This window comes from Clinocottus analis, unplaced genomic scaffold (assembly GCF_023055335.1).
Source record: "Clinocottus analis isolate CAN_PGR_092001 unplaced genomic scaffold, fCliAna1.0.p SCAF_19, whole genome shotgun sequence".
NCBI lineage: Eukaryota > Metazoa > Chordata > Actinopteri > Perciformes > Cottidae > Clinocottus > Clinocottus analis.
This window is the reverse complement of record NW_027175920.1, coordinates 12,839,772-12,860,044: the sequence shown is the minus strand read 5'-3', so window position 1 is coordinate 12,860,044 and position 20,273 is coordinate 12,839,772. Positions and strand designations below refer to the sequence as shown.

The following is a 20,273-nucleotide window of genomic DNA, read 5'->3' as shown; positions in this document are numbered from 1 at the left end:
CGGCGAAACCTTAAAGTCTCTCCGTGTGATCGCCGGACTTTAAAATTGCGCGAACATGGACGAGAGCGCTTACTTGGATCGTTTCCTGGGGCAAAGGAGGAAGAAAAAGCACAGGAGAGGCTGATTAATAAGAGGCATTCAGGCTAGCAACAAAAGGTCCTTGTAAAGCACTACGCGGCTCATTTAATAAAATAAAAAGGGCCACACATGTAAATCTTGCACTGATAGGAATTCATACTTTGAACCACGCTGTCGACGCTCCTGCCAAGATGCTTTATCACCGGAGCGACCTTTGACAACACAGAAGCTGCGCTCCGTTAATGTAAATCGCTCCGCTGAACGCCGGACGCTTTCCATTTCGCGCAAATGTGTTAGCGAGAAGCGCCGGCCGGGAAGAAGAGGAGGGAGCCGATGGAAATCTAGGGTTAATGACGGAGGTGGTGATGTTTGTTTGTTTTCCAGGGATGCATTGATGATTTAATTTGGCTTCTTTTCAGACCAACGAGGGACTTTTTTTCTAAAGCGACTTGTTGAAGAATTTATCAAGAAAAAAAAAAAAATTAAATTTATTCAAGTTTATATTATTGTCACTTTTCCGACCACTAATGATGCTCACACACACTTTCACCCCACAGCCGCACATATGGTAACACACATGTGACAAGAAGTGATTAAGTAGTTGTAACAGACCGGGTCAGTGCTTTTACTGGCACTGTCAGTGGTAAATGGAGGTTTCACACACAAATGGACTTTCTAAAAGCACAGAGAGAGCGAGTGTGTGTGTGTGTGTGTGTGTGTGTGTGTGTGTGTCCGCCACCCGAAACAATAAATGCTGATAAGAATGCGTTGTGCATCGAACTCTAAATCAAGCTACATCGCTGTGTAATAGAAAAATTAGTAACAATTTATTTGCAGTAATTACAATCAGAGCCGATGCTTCGCTGTGACTAATTGATTGATTACAACAAGCAAAAAGTGCTGGAGGGGAGTTGAGAGAATGCATAAAGTCTTGTGGTGAATTATAATAGTAAATAAATGTGTGTGTGTGTGTGTGGGGGGAGTTCAGCATGAGTTGGGCTCTGAGCACCTCATTCAGCACAATTAAAGGGCCTTGAACCAAACAGGTGAGGAGTAATTGGATCTAAATCAGACATGTTCCCTGCTCACAGCTCCCTCATGGTAGGTGGAGCACGACGCCCTCGCTCACTCTTCCTTCTGCCTCTCCCGTTTATCTCGTTTAACATCCCTGCATCTCTTCGCACTCACATAATTCAGCCTCTTGACTCGTCCTTTATCTTCTCTCGTTCTGATTCCCGTTCTCTAAAAGTCTAATTGGTTCCCCTCCTCCCCAACTAATATGATTCTTCATCTACCTGTGTATTTATTATGGGGGATTACCACCAGGAATTAATCACCAAGTATAATTGATGGTAAAACGTAATCTGTTAGCGTGAAGGTGTCCCAAGGTGCCGTCTTACAATCACTTTTTTTTGGGGCCTAAAAGATGCAAAACTTTCCATTTGAGAAGCTTGAACTGGCTGTTTAGTATGTGTGTCTCAAAAATGACTCAAACGGTTTGCCTTTGCCTTAAGCCCCTCCCCCTTATATATGCATATTGTAATAACCACAAGGTTTTGGTGAAAAAAAGGTAATATTACTGGATCTTTGTCTGTCTTCTGTAATAACAAAACAACGATCTGTATCGGCCGATAAGGCTCATATACAATCAGAGGAAAAAAACATATTTGTTTATTGTTTTCTATGTTGTATGTACCGCAGTGTGTTTGTGTGACGCACGGCAACAGAAAATGTTTGTGACGGCGCGTGTCTCTGGGAGGGTTCCATCTCATCCCCAAGAAAGTGTGTGTGTGTGTGTGTGTGTGTCAAGTCTTGTGCTAGATCATCACATCTAAGCCCGGCCAAGATGGTTGCTTCTGCCAGAAAGGGCCGGCTGCTCACACAACATCTGGACACACACGCACACACACACACACACACACACGCGAACACACACACACACACACCTCCGTCTCATTTACGCTCCCCCTCCATCTCACTCTGAGACTTCATGAGGCTCATTAGGACTAAATCTGGATCTGTCTCGTCACTGACAAACCTGTCCAGAAGTGTCTTCTTTTGTTCGTTTCTCTGGTTTTTGTGCACACACACATGCACACACCCACACGCGCACACACACACACACTTTCTTCGCCTCCGATTTGGTAATAACATTCCCTGCTTGGTAGTATTCAGTGGCATGGCCCCGCACTATCTCTTTTCTCATACAGCATCTTCTTGGTCTGAGTGGTGGGGGCCGGTGTCTTCCTGCGGTGGCCGTCATCTCCTCCCTCTTCATCCTCCCTCCTCATCCTCCCTCCTCATTCTCCCTCCTCATCCTCCCTCATCCTTCACCGAGTGACTCCGTTCCCTCTCGCGTCCTCGGGTCGACCCCTCGCCGCGGCCATTAGCGGACGCGGGGGCCGACGCCCTCCATCAGGCTGAAGCCTCATTAGTCTGAATTCGACGCATCTCACATCTAATTGGAGTAACTTAGTTTACACCCAAGAAAAGACTCGCATGAAGCTGTTGACCCTCAAGCAGTTTCAACACTAATCGTGAACAGCAGGTTTCACGCGGCTCAAAAATGCCCAATTCAACAACCTGGATGTTTAATGCATCCGTCAACTAAAAATAACCTGGAAACGTGATTAACCTGACAAGTAACGAGGTGTTACTCGCTGGGTGTGAGAGCACACAACATGCATCTCCTTCAATAACAGACCTGCCTGATAACGGCTCTCTCCAGATCTCTTTTCTTGGTCTCTGTCTCTCTGCAGGACTCCAGAGTGTTACTGCGGCCACCGCCTGATGCTGCACCACTCATCTATATTTCAGCAGGGCCCTGTTGGACGTGTGTGTCTGTGAGTGTGTCTGTGTGTGTGTGTGTGTGTGTGTGTGTGTGAGAGAGAGAAAAAGAGAGCTGGGCAATCACTGCTTTAATTCACTGATCTCATTTTGCTCTCCAGGTCTGGAGGAATAAAGCAGAGCTCGGCGAGTTCTGCAACAGCGAGGCTGCGAACGCACACAAGCGTCCATGAAGCCAAAGAGTCGACATCTCCATTAACCCCGAGCGCGTCTCGCTGTCGGAGGTTCGGATCGGTAAGGAGGACGTCTTTTTTCTGGGGCCAAATAAAAATAAAACAAACTGAATTATGTGGAAGAAGAAAGAAAAAAACACACCGTCACTAATACATTCGGTATTTCTAAAGTTAATGAAAGATACTGAATATTGATGCTAAAATAGCTGGTTTGGAGGCTACTAGTTTGTCATTTAAAACTATGTAGTTTCACACCATTTTTAGACCACTATTACTAATTACTATAGCTTACACCTAAAGGCCTTCAATATTAAATTGGCTGGAGGTAAATACATTTTTATAATTCACAATCTCTTTTATTCATACTGTCTGTTCATTCATCGTATACAAACAAAAAGGTTATGGACGTGCATTATTTAAAGAAAGGAGGTCTGACTTGTCCGGATGTTCTTCATATTGTATTCAGGTTTATGCAGCTTGTGGATTGCGGTGACAAAAAAACTTTACAGTTGGTGGCACTTAACAGGGGAAAAAACATGTATATTTTGCAGCCAAATCAAATCGTTTCCGGACTTTCCACCTTCGTCTCTGTATGAAGCCAGTAATACGTGACTTTTATTTTTCTTTAAAGGGCTCGAACAAAGACGACGTACAACTCCACAGGTAATCAGTGCGGGTGCTGCTGGCACTTTCTTCTCGCTTCGCCAACAGACTTGTTGGGTCCGCTTCTCGAAATCTGCGAGGAATGTCAAAAAGGATTTCTTTTCGAAGTTTAAAAGCTGAAACGTCTGAGAAATGTGGCCGAGGGAAACACGAAACGTGGAAGCCGTGGCCAACAATACTGGACTTTTAGTATGAGTCAGACTGACAGCTGTCCAATTCATAACCAGCACGCTGTCAGGGCTGGCGGCAAGACCCTTGCACAAACACACACACACACGCACACACACACAACGGCAGAGTTAAGATTTGGAACCACAAGGCATCTCGATGTGAGGAGAGGGCTTTAAGGTCAGCTAATGTCTGAGAGAGAGGGATAGTTGGGAAGTTAATACGCTGAGAGGAGGAGAGGAGCTCAGGCTGACCTTTACAGACCAACACTTAAACCGGCCAACGCCCCAGGCTCTGTTCCAGCTAGGCTCCACTCTGCAGCCACGTGTGTGCGTGTGTGTGTGTGTGTCTGGGATTTTTTGCGTGTGCATGCTGCAAAAGGTTACTGTGAATCTGCTGCCATTATAAAAATAAATAAAACAGGTAGCGATGTTGGAGCTAATTGAATGCGTGTCTTCTTTCAGGGCTGAGTATGGGTCTGATTTCAGATAGTTTGACAAGATGTCTCTCTCACACACACACACACACACACACACACACACACACACTTACCTTATGTGGTAGAAAGAGGGAGTTGACTGCTGCTAGAAGACCGGCGGTGTCCGGGGCATCCCTCTGGCCACAGATCACGATCTAAGAAGAAAAAAAAGATGATAATGAAAGTGAAAAGACAGCGAGGAGGGAAAAAACACCAAGACGGACGGATGGATAACGAGATGAGGGAGTATGAGCAGAGTGAAGGAAGACGGGTGGGGGGGAAAGGTGACGCATCAGAGGAGGGGGGAGGGGAGGAAGTGCTAGAGGTCAGCGCCGTATCGGCAGCGGTAACAAGGGGAGGCAGGTGTTTCCTCCGCTGAGCGCCTCGCCCCCGCAGCTCGTTACCCGTCGCCCCGACTCGTCCTCCGCAGGTCACGCGTGACTGACGGAGATCTTTCCGTCCTCCTCACCGCTGCTGCTCCCTTTGTGTGGCGAGCATAAGGTTTTTTCAGACCGAGAAACTTCTGCCGCGTTTAGCTCGCGTGCTGGTTTCAGGCTAACCGAGGGTGTTAATATCTCAAAACTATTATGTAACCGAGGCTGAACGGCCCAAATAAGCCACTAAAAGCTTGACGACTGTTAAATAACTTTGGGGGAGATAAAAGATTCAGTTTGATGCGGAGTCAGTGGCTGTATGTCAAATTGACGATACGATGCCTGCCACAAATATCACGATACCCGATACTTACAGTACGATACCACAATTTGATACAATACCACAAATATGATACAGTATAATTATCCATAATCGTAATAAATAAAACATGTGTATGGTTCCCTTTTCTACCAGGATGTATGGATCTTTGCTAGGGGGAGGTTTTAATGACCTCTTTGATGCTTTGGGTTTTCTCATAACAATTGTCCATGAATAACACATATTGACATTTCTTTAATTGTAGAATGACATTAGATATTAACACGTCATTTGGAAATTAAATTACCAAAACCTCTGACAAATCTTTAGCGAGGGGCAAATAAAACACGACTTCTTCTTCCGAGCTGAACGTCGCTGCGCTGCCATCTGATCGGGCTGATTTCTCTCAATATTTCATACAATATGTCAGATCAGCCGTCTGTCATATTTGTACAATAAGTGGAACACCTTTGTTCGAATGATAAAATAGATGGGAAGACACCACTTCCGGCTCTGGTGAAGTCGTGCTGTTTCTCATCATTCTGGCATGCGGGTCAAGGGAATTCTACATGTTCATCAATTACGCCAAACACGTATGAATCAGACAGGACGATCACAATCTTAACTTCACAAGCGTGAGCCCCCTTGAGCCCCCTTGAGCTCGGGAGTGGGTGTGCGGCTGACCTGTTGGAGCGTGTAGTGCTGGGCCATGAGGGCCTGGACCATCTCCGGCAGCGCTATGGGCACCTTGGTCAGGCGGTCGGAGAACGCCGCCAGCAGCTGTCGGGACCTCTGGAGCCACTCGCGCCTGCCGGAGTAGTGGGACAGACGCAGGAGATTGGACGCCGACACCGAGTTAGCGCTGGGCTCGGCTCCGTCCTGATCTGAGAGACACATAGGGTAAGGGTTCAATGCTATTAAGTTTTGATCTGACAGCATCTACAAGACAACAAGCGACAAAACATGAGCACAAAGTTGAGTTTGTCGACAATGTACTTCACTGTGTTTCGTGAAGAAAGCTGCACTGATTGTTTAACTGCCGGCTTTGGGGTAGAAGAACAAGTTGAATACAATATTTATCTTTATTTTATTTTATTTTTGGCTAATGTGAAACATCGAACGTTAGCATTTTAATTTTGTTGTTTTATTTCTGGTTGCTCTTCTTTTAGGATCTGTTTTGGTCTCCACCAACTTCTCAAAGACTTATTTTACGCTCCATTACGTTCACCAGCTCGTCACTTGGCTCATTGTTAATAAATAAGAATAAAAAAAAGGTTAATTTTGTTCTTTTCAGTGCCCAAACACAGGCAATCATATCATGTATCTCTTTACAATGAGGAAAAAAAACACATCAAAATAATTCTACTACGTGGGGGGTGGTCACATGATCAATAATAATCCGGCAAAGTGATGCACACAGAGTCAAAAGGACGCTGGATGTGTTAAATAGGATGGATGCACACGCATTATATTATTCCTGCAGTGTAGTATTTTATGAGACATAACTCTTGTGAAGCGTCGGATACAAAGCATTAGACTCTCTGTGACAATTTGTCAGACTAACAGGAAGGATGGCAAGCTATTCAGTCAAACCTCCTCCTCCTCCACCGTAAACTGCTACCGCATACCGCCCTGTGTGACGCGATGGGACTAACAGATGAGCTCATGACTTAGCTGTTAAGTGATCGGTCCTTATCTCTTATCAGTGTCCAATGAGAGCCCGGAGGAGATCTCCTCATAACCCATGACCTCGCCCCCCTGCGCGTCTGCTTCCCAGCAATGCTCTGATGCCAGAGTCTACGAATGTGTGTGTGCGTGTGCGTGTGTGTGTTTTGAGTCTGTTGCTGCTTTTGAACTCAAACTGCAAATGTAGGTATAAAAAAAATAAAAAAACAGCCTCCCCGCTTCATAACTCTGCCCTACACAGAAAATACAATATATTTTATGACAAGCATCTAGATGCATGTGACCCCCCCCCCCCCCAACCCCTCCACCACCTCCACCATCACCACCACACGCGTGACTGAACTGCAGAAACAATTTGATCTGATCCTGCAGTATGTTTCATCTCTCCCTGAGCCCCATGGCGAGGGAGCCTCAGCGTACACACTAGAGTGAGTCTAACCGCCTTCCACATATCTCTTATCTTAAAGAGCCCCATGGAAAGAGGTCACACACACACACACACACACGGCCGGGACAAAACTGCCTTCAAACACCTAAACGCACAGACACACATTTCTCTATTACCAACAGTGGACTGTTACGCTACACAACCCGTGTATTGACCGATGCTTCTGGTCGTTTTGAACAATAAAAAAAAAGAATAGCTCTCTCTCTCTCTCTCTCTCTCTCACAAAAAGATACTCATGAAAGTCACGTCGAGCAATGATGGAAACGCCCCTAAACACACTGCGCCAAAGTATTCCCTATAAAGTACTCTGAAACAAACGATGACGTGAATAAACTGTTAACGTTAGTCTATCTGGACTTCACTGATGCTTTCGGACTGAACAGACACACAGCGGATGTATCCAATTTATTTGACTTCTGTCGAGTGGGAATACATCTGAATGCGCATTTTTGGCCACGAGCGACAAACAGAGAGATTTCAACAAACACAGCAGTTTTTTTTTTCTAAATAAAAGCTTAAAACACTGCCAAAACAGATACCGTATATCATTTTAACCGCACTCCTAAAAACACACACACACACACACACACAGGGGAGTGTGGCAGGGCTGTAAGTGTAGTGTGGTGGGGTAATCCGTCTTGCGGTGACAGGCTACGCTGCCGGGACGAGCGTCCACACTGCAGCGGCCGTAGCGTCACTAATGGGCTTCAACCCTACACGCCGCCGCCGCCATAATGGCACAGTCAATCCTCTCAGATGAGAAACCTCTCACACGTCAGCCCCGATAAACACACACAGATGCAGGTGTGACGGCGCGCAGGGACAGCCACTCCCACACACACACACACACACACACACACACACACACGCCAACATCTCCTATCTGTCAACGTTCCTCAACAAGAATAACTATTAGCTTTTCCCCCGCTCCCCCGCCCATCTGTGGCACGTTGCTCCTGTCTCAACTACTTGCACCAGGCTATCCGTCATCGGCACATGAGTTAGTGTGTGTGTGTCTTTTCCTTTTTAGGTGAAGAAATATAGCGCTGTGACATCTAGAGCATTAATATGGACAATATTCCAGTTTGCTGGTTTTCTGAGGAAGTTAAATATCAGTATTTGTTGCATAATATTGGGGTGTTGAATCATGAAGGTACATTTACTTCGCTTATATGACTTCATGCTCCGTAGAGGACAAGTGGAAGTGACCGCAGACGATATGAGAAGTGGAAGAAGTCATCGTGACGTCACCCATTGGTGGACTGCGGTTTTGAGGCTTCAAGGAGCCATCTCCATTTTGTTTTTTTGCAACCAGTGAACAAAAGTATTTGGACGCAGTATTTGGCTCAAGTGGCAACAGCGTCCGGTCAATCTATTTGACTCTAAATAAATTCACTAAATAAACATCATGCTGTATAGAAGAAGACTTGAAACTAGAGATTGAGACCATAAACTCATGTTTACAATGTTTACTGAGGGAATAGATTAAGAGAGAAGTAGAGTCATTTTCCGATAGACATCTATACAATTCCTTTTTGCCACTTAAAAAGGGTCGCCCCCTGCTGGCTGGTAGAGAGAATGCAAGTTTTAAGACATGAAAAAGACTTTACTTTTCAGAAACAGAGTCCCCGCCCCCCCAAAAAAAGAAAATGTGAATCTTGTTATGGAAAAAAAAAGAAAAAGACACTATGATTCATCAGGACGGGAGAAAGACCAGTGACCGCACACACTGCAGTGTTTTCTATATCAACTAGCTGTAGCCCGGCACAGAGTTAGAATTAACCTATGATGTTTCTACACTTCTTCAACATGGCGGGTCAGGGGATGGACGTCCAGACAGGTAAAGAAAGCTCCAGCGTGAAGGTGTCTTTGTGGCTACGGCCGTCAGCACCCCTCGCTCAGAACGCCGTTTTCCCGGAGCCATGGAAAATGTGCTCGCTGCCCACTCCCTCCCACCCAGCGGGATCGGATAGCGCCCCCCCGGCTTAAGGCGCAACTGTCAACCCGGAGTGCGTGTTTCAGGAGCGGTGGAGCTCAGACTGGTGGGAAACGCAAAATAGATGGCCGCTGTCAGAGTGGCTCGAGGAGAAACAGAAAAACAGCCAACACCTGGATCCAGACTGGGAACAGATCAAAGGTAAACGTCTGCATGTCCACAAGATGTCAGCTTCTCTGAGCTGCCAGCAGCCATCAGTCGGGCGAGGCGACTGGCAGCTGAAGAAGGGCTGTCGTGAGGGTCAAGGTCAGACACATTTCTATTCAGAGCCCATCAAGCGATCAAAAACTGAAAAAAAAATAAAATAAAATTCTGTGGACATAAACCTGTCCACTCGTGATAATAGATGGATCATTTAGTGTTTCAATGCCACGCTTTCTTAATTACTCTAAGTGTTATGCCAATAGCATACCCAAGAGCTTAAAGTCAAGGTTTAAGGACAAAAGGAAATACTAAATAAAACTAAATTAAAAAAAAAGGATGGAGTTGATAGTGACTTGAGATGAGGCAGGAAGTGTTTTCAGATTCCCACTGTACACTGTGCATGCCGCTTCAATCCGTCAGAAGGCAAATGATCTAGGAGCCAGAATAGAGACAGTTTCGACAGGTCCGGCAGGATGAAAGTAGCTCAAGAGTCAGAGCGTCAGGCCTTGAGTGCTTTTATGGCGGAGAAGTTTAACTTGAGTGAGAGACAGTTGCACTTTACTGGAGGTAGATTGGGGGGTTCATCCATCCATCCGTCTCTCTGTGCTTACCTCCTCTCCTGTGGTGAAGCCATTGAGGTAAACAGGTCCAGATATTACAGCAGAAGCTTTTTGTTGAGCTCCAAAACAATCGATAAGTGTTAAAAAAAATAAAATAAATAATGTTTCTAAATAAATGACATGCTTCTTTTTTTTCTTTCCCTTCAAATCAATGCAACGAGATTGTGGCCACGGGTTGATATTAACGGACTGTCTGCAGGCCTAAAACTCTGTATTTATTCCTCTGTCTGAGCTATCCATCCTTGTCCAAGCTGCAGAGGTATGCTCCAGTGGTACCGATAATCCTTCGCCTGTCCATCAATCCTTCCCTGAATCTCTCGACCTATTAGAGCTACAGCCAGCAGCGGAAGCGTCCAGGCCTTATTTATTTTCTCCAGTTGGCCGACCGCCGTCTGGTACTGTTGTTGTCCGTCGGCCCCTTCGATCCAAACGGAAATATCCCTCACATCTTTTCATGGGTGGGGGGGCGGAGCCCATCGACTTTATCGATCCCTCGACTTCTCCTCTAGCGCCACCACGAGGCGGACGCGCGTCGTTTTGGGCCAAATGTCTCGGCAACTATTGGACGGATTGCTGAAACATGCAGTGCAGACAACGGTGTTGCCCCACACGATGAACTGGAGCTGATGGTCTTACACCGCCATCGGGGTCGAAATATGAATGCGTCCAAAACGTCAAAATCATTATTAAAACGCAGACTACGTATTACCCCATGAATACCAAATAGCAGGCTAATAATGGATAATTATCTGAGATTATTCATTATGCATCAACATTAGTTATTCTCAGACGGATGAGGGTGTGTTTTAGATCAACAAAGTCACGGCTACAGGATAGTTATTTATTCATTTGTTTATGGACCTACATAAGAGCAAACTTAGCTTTGATTTATTTCCTCATTTTCACTTTTGTTCCAATAAAAAAAGGAAAATCCTTAACTTCTAAAATGTGATGCTCATCTCTCAATAGACCCAAAACAGTTTATATCCTCTGTCTATCTGATGGATGTCTTTGAAGGGTGCGTATGGGTATTCCAAGATCTAGACCGGTGACATCTAATGGCATCTGGTAGGATGCACCCAACACGTGGGTGCATCCGACCCCCCTCACCCTCTTTGAGGCGCAGCAGCACGGCGCCGTCCCCGGGGTCGCTGCAGAAGTAGCCGCCGTCCTGGCCGTCCCAGAACAGCGCGTCCTGCCGCTGCTGCAGCTCCTCGGCCCACTGCAGCCACTCCGTCCGCAGCGTGGCCTCGTACAGGTCCAGCGAGCCGCGGATGACGAAGGCGTAGTCGTCCAGGAAGCCAGAGATGGGCGGGGATCTGGAAGAGGAGCGAGGGAAGTCAGCGGGAGGTAGAAAGCGAGGAATGAGGACAGTTTTCATTAAAAATGCATCGATGGAGAGATGGGTTACCGTCGGTGAACTAGTTCAGCTTCTTATTTTGCTCCTTTTTTATCTTTTATGTACCAAATGCTGTGTTGACGACGCCCAGAGACGATCAAGCTGCGGTTTCAATCAAACAGTATAGACAACCCAGAGGAGTTGGCTTGGATAATGAAGAGCCCGGAGGAGGCATCTGTGACAGTACTGGGCTACGTTATGATGCGCATAGCGGGCTGAGCATAATCTCTCCCTGCAGCATTTTTCTACAAGTGAAATTACTCATCTGCCTTTTCTTTGCCGGTCAAACTGTAGGAGACATTTACACACACACACACACACACACACACACACACACACACACACACACACACACACACACACACACACACACAATCAAAACTGTGTACACTAAGGTGCTTCAATTGATTAGGTAAATATGGTTACAGTTAAACCCAGAGTCAGTGTGCCGCCCCCTCTCACCTGCATCTCCCTCAGGTAACTTTTACATGTTTTATTTTTATATCAACCTCCTGTTTCACCTAGAAATCTGACCTTTGACAGTCCGTCAAGCAACAGGCCCATCAAGCCCCCCATACGCCCCCACATCACTCCCCCACCCCCGACCTTTCCCCTTTCATTCCCACAATAGCACCGCGTCTGGGTGAAGTCAGATTGTGCCGTGTCAGGCGGTCAAGAGAAGATTCGGTTAGAAATGAAGCGGTCTCGGGTGGAGGTGAAGGGTCGTATCTTTGCCAGAAAGACAGACGTTGACTCGTGAAGTTGAAACGAGACAGCGGACACAGGACAGTCGAATGTCACGTCATGACAAACAGAAGTGTCTTCAGCAATGCTAATGGATCGGTGACTGCTGCGTCAAGAGAGACGCTAAAGGCGAGCAGCTTTGAGGAACTCGGAGGTCGGGATTTTTTTTCACCTGAACTGCATTTGCTAAACCAACCGGTTAGATTTCATCCCTGACACGCATGCCCGCGTGGAACTGCTTGAAATCACACCGTGCGATGCGTAAAGGAGGCGCGTGTCCGGATGGAGCCTCTTCTTGCCTCATTCTAGTTCGCCAGCCCGTAATGGGCTCGTTGCTGCACCCTTGTGGCCAAAAAGTGTTTTACGTATATATCAATAGCAATGACACTGGTTGATCAATCAATGCCGTCCCAAACCAGAATAAAGGACCACCAAAGTTGTCACAACTCTTTCGGTGGGGAACATATTTGTCTGTGGGACAATTGCACTAAAATCCATCCTGTAGTCTTTGAGACAGTTCTCTCAAACCAAAGAAATACCGAACATATGGTGGCAATAGAGCACCAGTAGAATCCAGTGCTAAAACGGCAAAACAAACACAGTAGTGGCTTTTTATTTATTTATTTTGATTTGCATCACGAGAAATGCAAACGGCAGCAACAAAACAATTCCCCGGGCAGCATGGCCGACATTTTAACATTAAAAATTCAACAACAGGGAAAAAACACTTTCCATCAACTTTGACTCTGTTCCAGCGCCAAGCATCACTGCAGTCGACAGAGTCCGTCTCCGCTCGTCCCACCAGAGTCCCGCGTGCTGCTGCAGCCCGCCACGGTGTCACGGGTCAGCTTGATCCGTGACACTGCGATGGATCCAGGTCTCTGCGTGGTGGACTCCGTAGCAGTGCAAGCTGGGCTTAGCTTAGCATCCGTCTCGGCTCCTCAGTGCCGTTTGGTGCGGCAGGTCTGGCCGTGTGGTCGTCTCAAAAGGTCAGTTCCCCACAAATTGATCCGATCTCCGGTCATATGATGTAATTTGTTTGGTCTTTTATTCCTGGAGACAGAGGCGGAGTGGGGGGGGAAAAGTGTCCCGAGAGTCAGCGTCAGACCGGCCCACTCAATCATGTGTGGACGGCAGACACTCACTCTCACCCACTCTGCTCTACGGACGGGTTTTTGCACTATTACGGGCATGGAGGGAGGTCACACGGGGTGTGTGGACAGACCTGTGGAGCCATTTTAACCACTTTGATGGTGGGGGAAAAGGCAAAGGAGACAGTGGACACTCCCGTGAAGCAATGAGCAATTACGCAGCGCTTCTCGGTCGACTGCCTCCGACCTCGCCTCGGCGCTGTTGTGCATCCTGACTGACCCACTTGACCAGCACAAGCCCGTCAGCATACCAAGGATTTCCCCAGTATCTCCTATGACCAGCCCACCTCTGGTCCACATCAACAAGAACCACACTCAGTAATAAGATGATAAAGCAATCCATGATAAAAACAGCACCATAGACACATTAACACAAGATGCCGTTCACTTGAAGACAAAATCCATCCTTCTCTCTTAGTTGACAAAACAAGATGCGGTTGTACAGTTTATCAGTACGTTTCAGTTCCAGTAACAAGTCCTCCTCGGTGGCCATGGACGCCAGTGAGGACAGTCGAGTCTCCCGGTTGCGTCTCCGGGATACGTTTAATATCCGTATAATGCATGAAGTGTATTTCTGTAAAAACAATTAAATTATAAAACAGCTATAACTTTGTGACAGCAGCAGCAGGGAGCTAGCACAGCGCTAGCTTGCTACAGCGGGGACGGCGCAGGAGCAGCTTGTAACCCGACTTTTACGGCAGAACATTTAGTCGTCATTCTCCAGAACCCTCTTGTATTGGACCATTATCTAATAATGTCTAATAAGTCAAAGGTTTCTACACTAGATGTCCATCTGATAGTGTTGAAGCTAAAATTAAAGAAGCAATTCCATCTGCATTTAATTCAACATCATGTCCCAATATAACAGAGGACTCCTGTACTAACTTTAGTCAATCCCATATTTATCATTAGAGGAAGTTTTAGATAAATATGGAGGCATGACCAAAGCCTGAGAAGACAAGAAATATGCTATAATTAAAATCATAAAATATCTTAAACATAAAGCAGGTTTTAACCGAGTCTCGGTCTGTTAATGAGGAAACAAAGTTCACTTTCACAGCGCCGCTCTTCTTCCTGCAATGAAGCCCAGCTGGATAAGCTGCTCCCTCTTCCTCCTGCTCTCTGTCCACGCATGTCCTCGTTCCCTCCCCTTCAGATCTACAGTTTTACAGATGGGTGTAACCAACATGGTGGTGAAACAAAAGAGCTGACAGGCCGGTTGACTGAACCAGCGCGTGTTGTTCAGATCAGAAGTCAAAGCAGAGTTGCTTTTCAGGAAGTGACACTCAGACCGTCGTTGCAACCGAGAGGTGAAATGGCGCAGAAAGGAGTTCGGCTGGATCGGGAAACCTTCTCTTGTTCCATCTGTCTGGATCTGCTGAAGGATCCGGTGGCTACTCCCTGTGGACACAGCTACTGCATGAACTGTATTAAAGCCCACTGGGACGAAGAGGATGGTAAGAAACTCCACAGCTGCCCTCAGTGTAGGCAGACCTTCACACCGAGGCCTGTCCTGCTGAAAAACACCATGCTGGCAGTTTTAGTGGATGAGCTGAAGAAGACTGGACTCCAAGCTGCTGCTGCTGCTGATCCCTGCTTTGCTGGACCTGAAGACGTGGCCTGTGATGTCTGCACTGGGAGGAGACGGAAAGCCACAAAGTCCTGTCTGGTGTGTCTGGTCTCTTTCTGTGAGCAACACCTCCAGCCTCATTACCAATCACCTGCCTATGAAAAGCACAAGCTGGTGGACCCGTCCAAGAAGCTCCAGCAGAACATCTGCTCTCGTCACGACGAGGTGATGAAGATGTTCTGCCGTACTGATCAGCAGTGTATCTGTTACCTCTGCTCTGTGGACGAACATAAAGGCCACGACACGGTCTCGGCTGGAGCAGAAAGGACCGAGAGGCAGAGAGAGCTGGAGGGGAGTCGACTCAACATCCAGCAGAGAATCCAGGACAGAGAGAAGGACGTGATGCTGCTCCATCAGGAGGTGGAGGCCGTCAATCTCTCCGCCGATGAAGCGGTGAAGCACAGCGAGAAGATCTTCACCGAGCTGATCCGCCTCCTGGAGAACAGAAGCTCCGACGTGAAGCAGCAGGTCAGATCCCGGCAGAAAAGGGAAGTGAGTCGAGTCAAAGAGCTTCAGGAGAAGCTGGAGCAGGAGATCGCTGAGCTGAAGAGGAACGACGCCGAGCTGAAGCTGCTCTCACACACAGAGGATCACAACCAGTTTCTACACACATACCCCGCACTGGCACCACTCAGTGAGTCTGCAGACTCCACCGGCGTCGATGTCCGTCCTCTGAGATGCTTTGAGGACGTGACGGCGGCTGTGTCAGAAGTCAGAGATAAACTACAGGACGTCCTGACGGACGAGTGGACAAACGTCTCACTGGCTGTGACTGAAGTGGACATTTTACTGTCACATTCACAAGCAGAGCCCAAGACCAGAGCTGGACTCTTAAGGTATTCATGTGAAATCACTCTGGATCCAAACACAGCAAACACAAATCTGATATTATCAGAGGGGAACAGAAAAGCAACAGTTGTGAGTAAACAACAGTCTTATCCTAGTCACACAGACAGGTTCACTAATTTGTGGCAGGTCCTGAGTAGAGAGAGTCTGACAGGACGTAGTTACTGGGAGGTGGAGTGGAGAGGAAGAGGAGTTCATGTCGCAGTCTCATACAAGAATATCAGCAGAACAGGGAGCAGTAAAGAATGTAAGTTTGGATCTAACGATATATCTTGGTCGTTAGATTGTAACAAAAACAGTTTTACATTTTGGTTCAACAAAATCAAAGCTCCCATCTCTGGTCCTCCGTCCTCCAGAGTAGGAGTGTACCTGGATCACAGCGCAGGTATTCTGTCCTTCTACAGCGTCTCTGAAAGCATGATGACTCTCGTCCACAGAGTCCAGACCACATTCACTCAGCCGCTCCATGCTGGAGTTTGGATTTATGGCTGTGATGGAGACTCTGCTGAGTTCTGTCAACTCAAATAGACAGAAGGGATTTAAGGGACAGCTGGTTAAGTTCTGTGACTTAATTTGTCCATCATTGTTCCTGAGAGACGATTTTTCTCCACCTGTCAATCAAACATTGTGGGCGGTACTTTGTCGTCTCATGATTGTAGATGTTTGGGTTTCTTGAGGTGACGATGTGTGTGTTTAGTCGTGGAGGCTCTCACTGCTCATGATGGTCTTTGTTTTCCTGAACTCATATTTCATAAACTCAGCTCTAAATGTTTGGTGAATATTTGCACGGATGTATTTGTTATTGTTGTGTCTCTTCTTCTGCATGGGTCCGAAGGAAATCTCCTTTTATTCTCAAATATATTTAGTTCTCGCTACTTTTTGTGAAGATAGTTTTAAGTTAAATTACATTTATTTTACATGATATGTTAAAAAAAAATCATTCTGGAAGTGATGTACTATGTTGTATTATAAAATAAAGTATAATGATTATAATCAACGAGGAATTCATGAATTATTCTTTTGCATAACTGAGATTCAGGTCAAACTAATTTTACAGACTTTACTGATGCGATGTGAACAAATTAAAGGTTTACGTGATGAATAAAGTATTTCTTGTTCAAAGAATGAACAAAGTACTTTCTCCTTGTCTTATTGCAGGCTTTCATACAAAGCTGATGGTGACAATATGAAACTAATGTGAAAGTTTTCCTCCTGAAACACCACAAAGTCCAGAGTTCATGCAGAGCAGAAGAACATTTGTCAGTCAGTCTCTGTGCTTTGAACTTTCCTCATTTAAACATCTTCGTCACAGAGAAATGAGCAGAGCTTTCTCTCACGTGTCGCTCCTAAACAACCAACCATAGGTTTGTGCTCTTAGTCCACAAAGATTTATTACACAGACATAAAGAAAACTGTAATACTAGTGAATAAATCACACACACACACACCTCAGCAGAGATCACCGTTGTTCAACTAACCCGGCGGTTCAATGCTGAGGGACCCTTTGGGAGTCAATGGTTGAGTGAGCGTTCGGCCAAAACAAAAGCTTGTATTTTATTGAAGTATTTGGACGACAAAAAGATCCGAGAGAGAGAGAGAGAGAGAGAGAGAGAGAGAGAGAGAGAGAGAGAGAGAGAGAGAGAGAGAGAGAGAGAGAGAGAGAAGGAACAGCGTCCCCTGAGTGCACACTCAAGGTGAGAACATCATTTCTACATTTGTTTGTTGATTAAAGAAAGGTGAATCACAGTGCAGCGACTACAGGAAACGGGGAGAAGAGCCAAACAAGAGGAAACTCATGGCCGCTGCCTGACGCAGCATTCATATGCTCGAAATTCTTTTGGTATTCTGGTCTCTCATTATTTATTGTCTTTGGTATAGTTTCTCCAATAACTATCTTTTCATTGTACTCACCAGAGCAACTGCTGATATGACAAAAGAACAACATCGCCAGTGAATGCTGGGACATGTTTCCATGTATTCTCGCCAAATCAGACTTCTCTCTCTAAGAAGATCTCGGCAACAAATTGGGGAATACAACTGTTGGAACTGAAAAGTACAAATTAAAAAAAAAAAGTATAAGAATCTTAATTTAGGTCCAATGTGGATATTTATTGGTAGTACTTGTAAAAAATAAATTAATAAAAGAAAGCCGTTTGAGATTACGCACTCCTTTCCCTCCAGGATCCTCTCTCTCTCTCTCCCTCTCTCCTTCTCTCCCTCCCTCTTTCTCTCCCTCTCTCTCTCCCCTCTCTCTCTCCCCTCTCCCTCCTCCCCTCCCCCCACAGGGAGGACACACCTGAGACACAACCTCAAGATGGCCTCGCTCACACACAAACGGGGATAAAATAACCACTCAAACACTTCGCAGCCGTCTCCTTCACACCTTCAACGGTGCGTGTTAAATGAGTCATTCCCCCCGGAGCGCAGATAAAGCGCCTCAGCGGTCTCCTGTATCTGGAGACAGTTTCATAATAATAGCTTCTGTAATGATTCTCTCGTAGGCCAGCTACTCCGCTTCGAATGACGAGGAACCTATCGAGGGCGATGTGCGTCGCGTCAACACATCGACTCCCATCAGCTCTGCTGCAGCGCTGACCTTTAAGTTAGAGAATGATTTAACGGGCTTGCTCGTGCTACAGGAGGTTGAGTGATAACACCGGGCCATTACTACATATGAAACATAATTTTTTAAATGGAGAATGCGCAACAGGGGTAAACAAGATTAAATGGAGAGACACAGAAACAGGCGGAGAGACTTTCCCGGGTTTGACTTTGACCAGAAAACGTACCCGGCGTTGTTTTCCTGTGGCGACGTGGAGACTTTTGGAATACCACTCAAATGCCTGGGTTTCTCATTTAATTGCTGTCTGCACACACACACACACACACACACACACACACACACACACCCGTGTGGAGACACCAATATTCTTTGTATCTTCCGTTGTTATTTTCTTGATTAATAGTTGTTATTTTATTCCTCTTCGGTTAGTGTAAACAGAAACCGGTCCTGGACTAAAATGGATTGTTCCTATTGGTCCAGACCAAATGAGCAGGGGCGGGGTTTCAAACTGAATTCCCATCAAGTTTAGAAACCAGTACATCAGGTTTCGGGCCTTTTCCGGGCCAAAATGGAAATCATTTGTTCCCAGTTTGATGTGGTGGAATTGGAGCACCAACTGACTCACGCTGCATTCACAGGAAATCAAGATGGAGGTCGGGTTGTGAACCGGATCTCTTGATATCGGACGAGAGCCGAACGGGAACATCAGAGCAGGCGGAGAGAGAAGACCCGGCGACGGCAATGGAGTCAAAGTATTTTGGACTTTTTGAGTTTACCACTGGATGCTGCGAAGCTTCCCCACGACGAAGAAAGCCGCTGAAGTTTGGCAACGGGCCGTTAAAAGAAAAGCTGCACACATTATATTACCATGGCAACTTATTGCGTAACGCGCGCTTGTTTTCGCCGCCCGGCCAATCCGCCGGATGCCAACGGCGTCCAGTTGGTGTTGTCCCTCTGCCGTCTGCCGTCTGTTCCCGATTCCCTGTTGAAGCAGCGTCATGCGCTTGTGGCTGTAGTCACAGCTTGGAAACCGGCATGTTTGATAAATATATAAGTTGCTACAGCTAGCCGCCATCAGCTGGACCAAACAAAATGTACACAAGCTGCAGACGCTCAACCCTCACCAAAGATGAAGTGTGGAAAAAACCAAAAACAACAGCTCATTGCCAAGAAATCTCTGGTAGGCACCAGTGGAGTGGACGTCCCCAGAGTCCCACTTTGCCACAGTCTCGGCCTCCCTCTCGCCCCTGAAGACTCTCCATCATCCAGTGCCAAGGAAGAGCCCTCAGCCGCTTAACCCAGATCGCCTCAGCATCCCTCAAAAGGATCATTGAGCCGTGATGGAGCGGCTCACACAGGCGTGGACACTAAACCAAGCTGCCTTCATAAGCATTCTCGACGCTGACACCCTCCTGATATTGGACAATTACGAATGGGACGAGAGCCGCGGTGCCGAAGATGAGAGTGTTCATGATGCAGGCATTTGAAATGGCACGCTTTCCATCACGCTGCGCGTTGCGGGGTCTCCCGGCACTTTTATTTATGAATTTGTTTTCTGCTGATGCGGCAGCATTTCTCCCTCACTCATTCACGGTCACTGGGGCCAAACGAACGAGGACACCTGAAGGGGAGGCGTTTGTTGGGCATTCTCAGTCTAATCCACGGACCGCGAGCCGGTCAGGCTGTGTGGAGTAACCCAACTCATGTCAAAGAGAAATTACGTTTCCTTTTTTTGTCGGGTTAAAACAACAACATGTTTTTCTTTGCCTCGAAAATCAAGTTAATTAGTACGCTTTCAAATAAAAAATGGATACAATGCTGCGTATACTCCCACAACACGTGCCTTCAGCATAAAAAGAGAAGTCATATTTCAGTCAACAGGCATCTATAATCTATTTAAAATAAAGCAAATCTTGTTTCTAATACAGTGTGATAGAGGATGACTC

General features: G+C 46.4%; 2 protein-coding genes across 5 annotated transcripts in view; one reads left to right on the top strand and one right to left on the bottom strand.

The window, feature by feature from the left end:
- The window catches only part of spata20 (spermatogenesis associated 20), a 38,279-nt gene that overhangs the window by 7,272 nt on the left and 10,734 nt on the right, over window positions 1-20,273 (bottom strand). For both annotated transcript variants that reach the window (XM_068582548.1, XM_068582549.1), the window contains exons 13-15: window positions 11,105-11,313; window positions 5,785-5,984; window positions 4,482-4,562 (exon numbers count right to left, since the gene is read on the bottom strand). In XM_068582548.1, coding sequence (XP_068438649.1) covers window positions 4,482-4,562; window positions 5,785-5,984; window positions 11,105-11,313 — 490 coding nt within the window. The remainder of the gene's footprint in view (window positions 1-4,481; window positions 4,563-5,784; window positions 5,985-11,104; window positions 11,314-20,273) is intronic.
- LOC137789218 (tripartite motif-containing protein 16-like) lies at window positions 14,601-16,460 on the top strand. Of its 3 annotated transcripts, none has more exons than XM_068582551.1 (2): window positions 14,604-15,674; window positions 15,729-16,460. In XM_068582551.1, the coding sequence occupies exons 1-2, from the start codon at window positions 14,604-14,606 to the stop codon at window positions 16,290-16,292; spliced, it is 1,635 nt and encodes a 544-aa protein (XP_068438652.1). In that variant the 3' UTR covers window positions 16,293-16,460. The 3 variants fall into 3 exon arrangements, with proteins under 3 accessions (XP_068438653.1, XP_068438652.1, XP_068438651.1); XM_068582550.1 differs by having other exon boundaries at window positions 14,604-15,695; XM_068582552.1 differs by having other exon boundaries at window positions 14,601-16,460.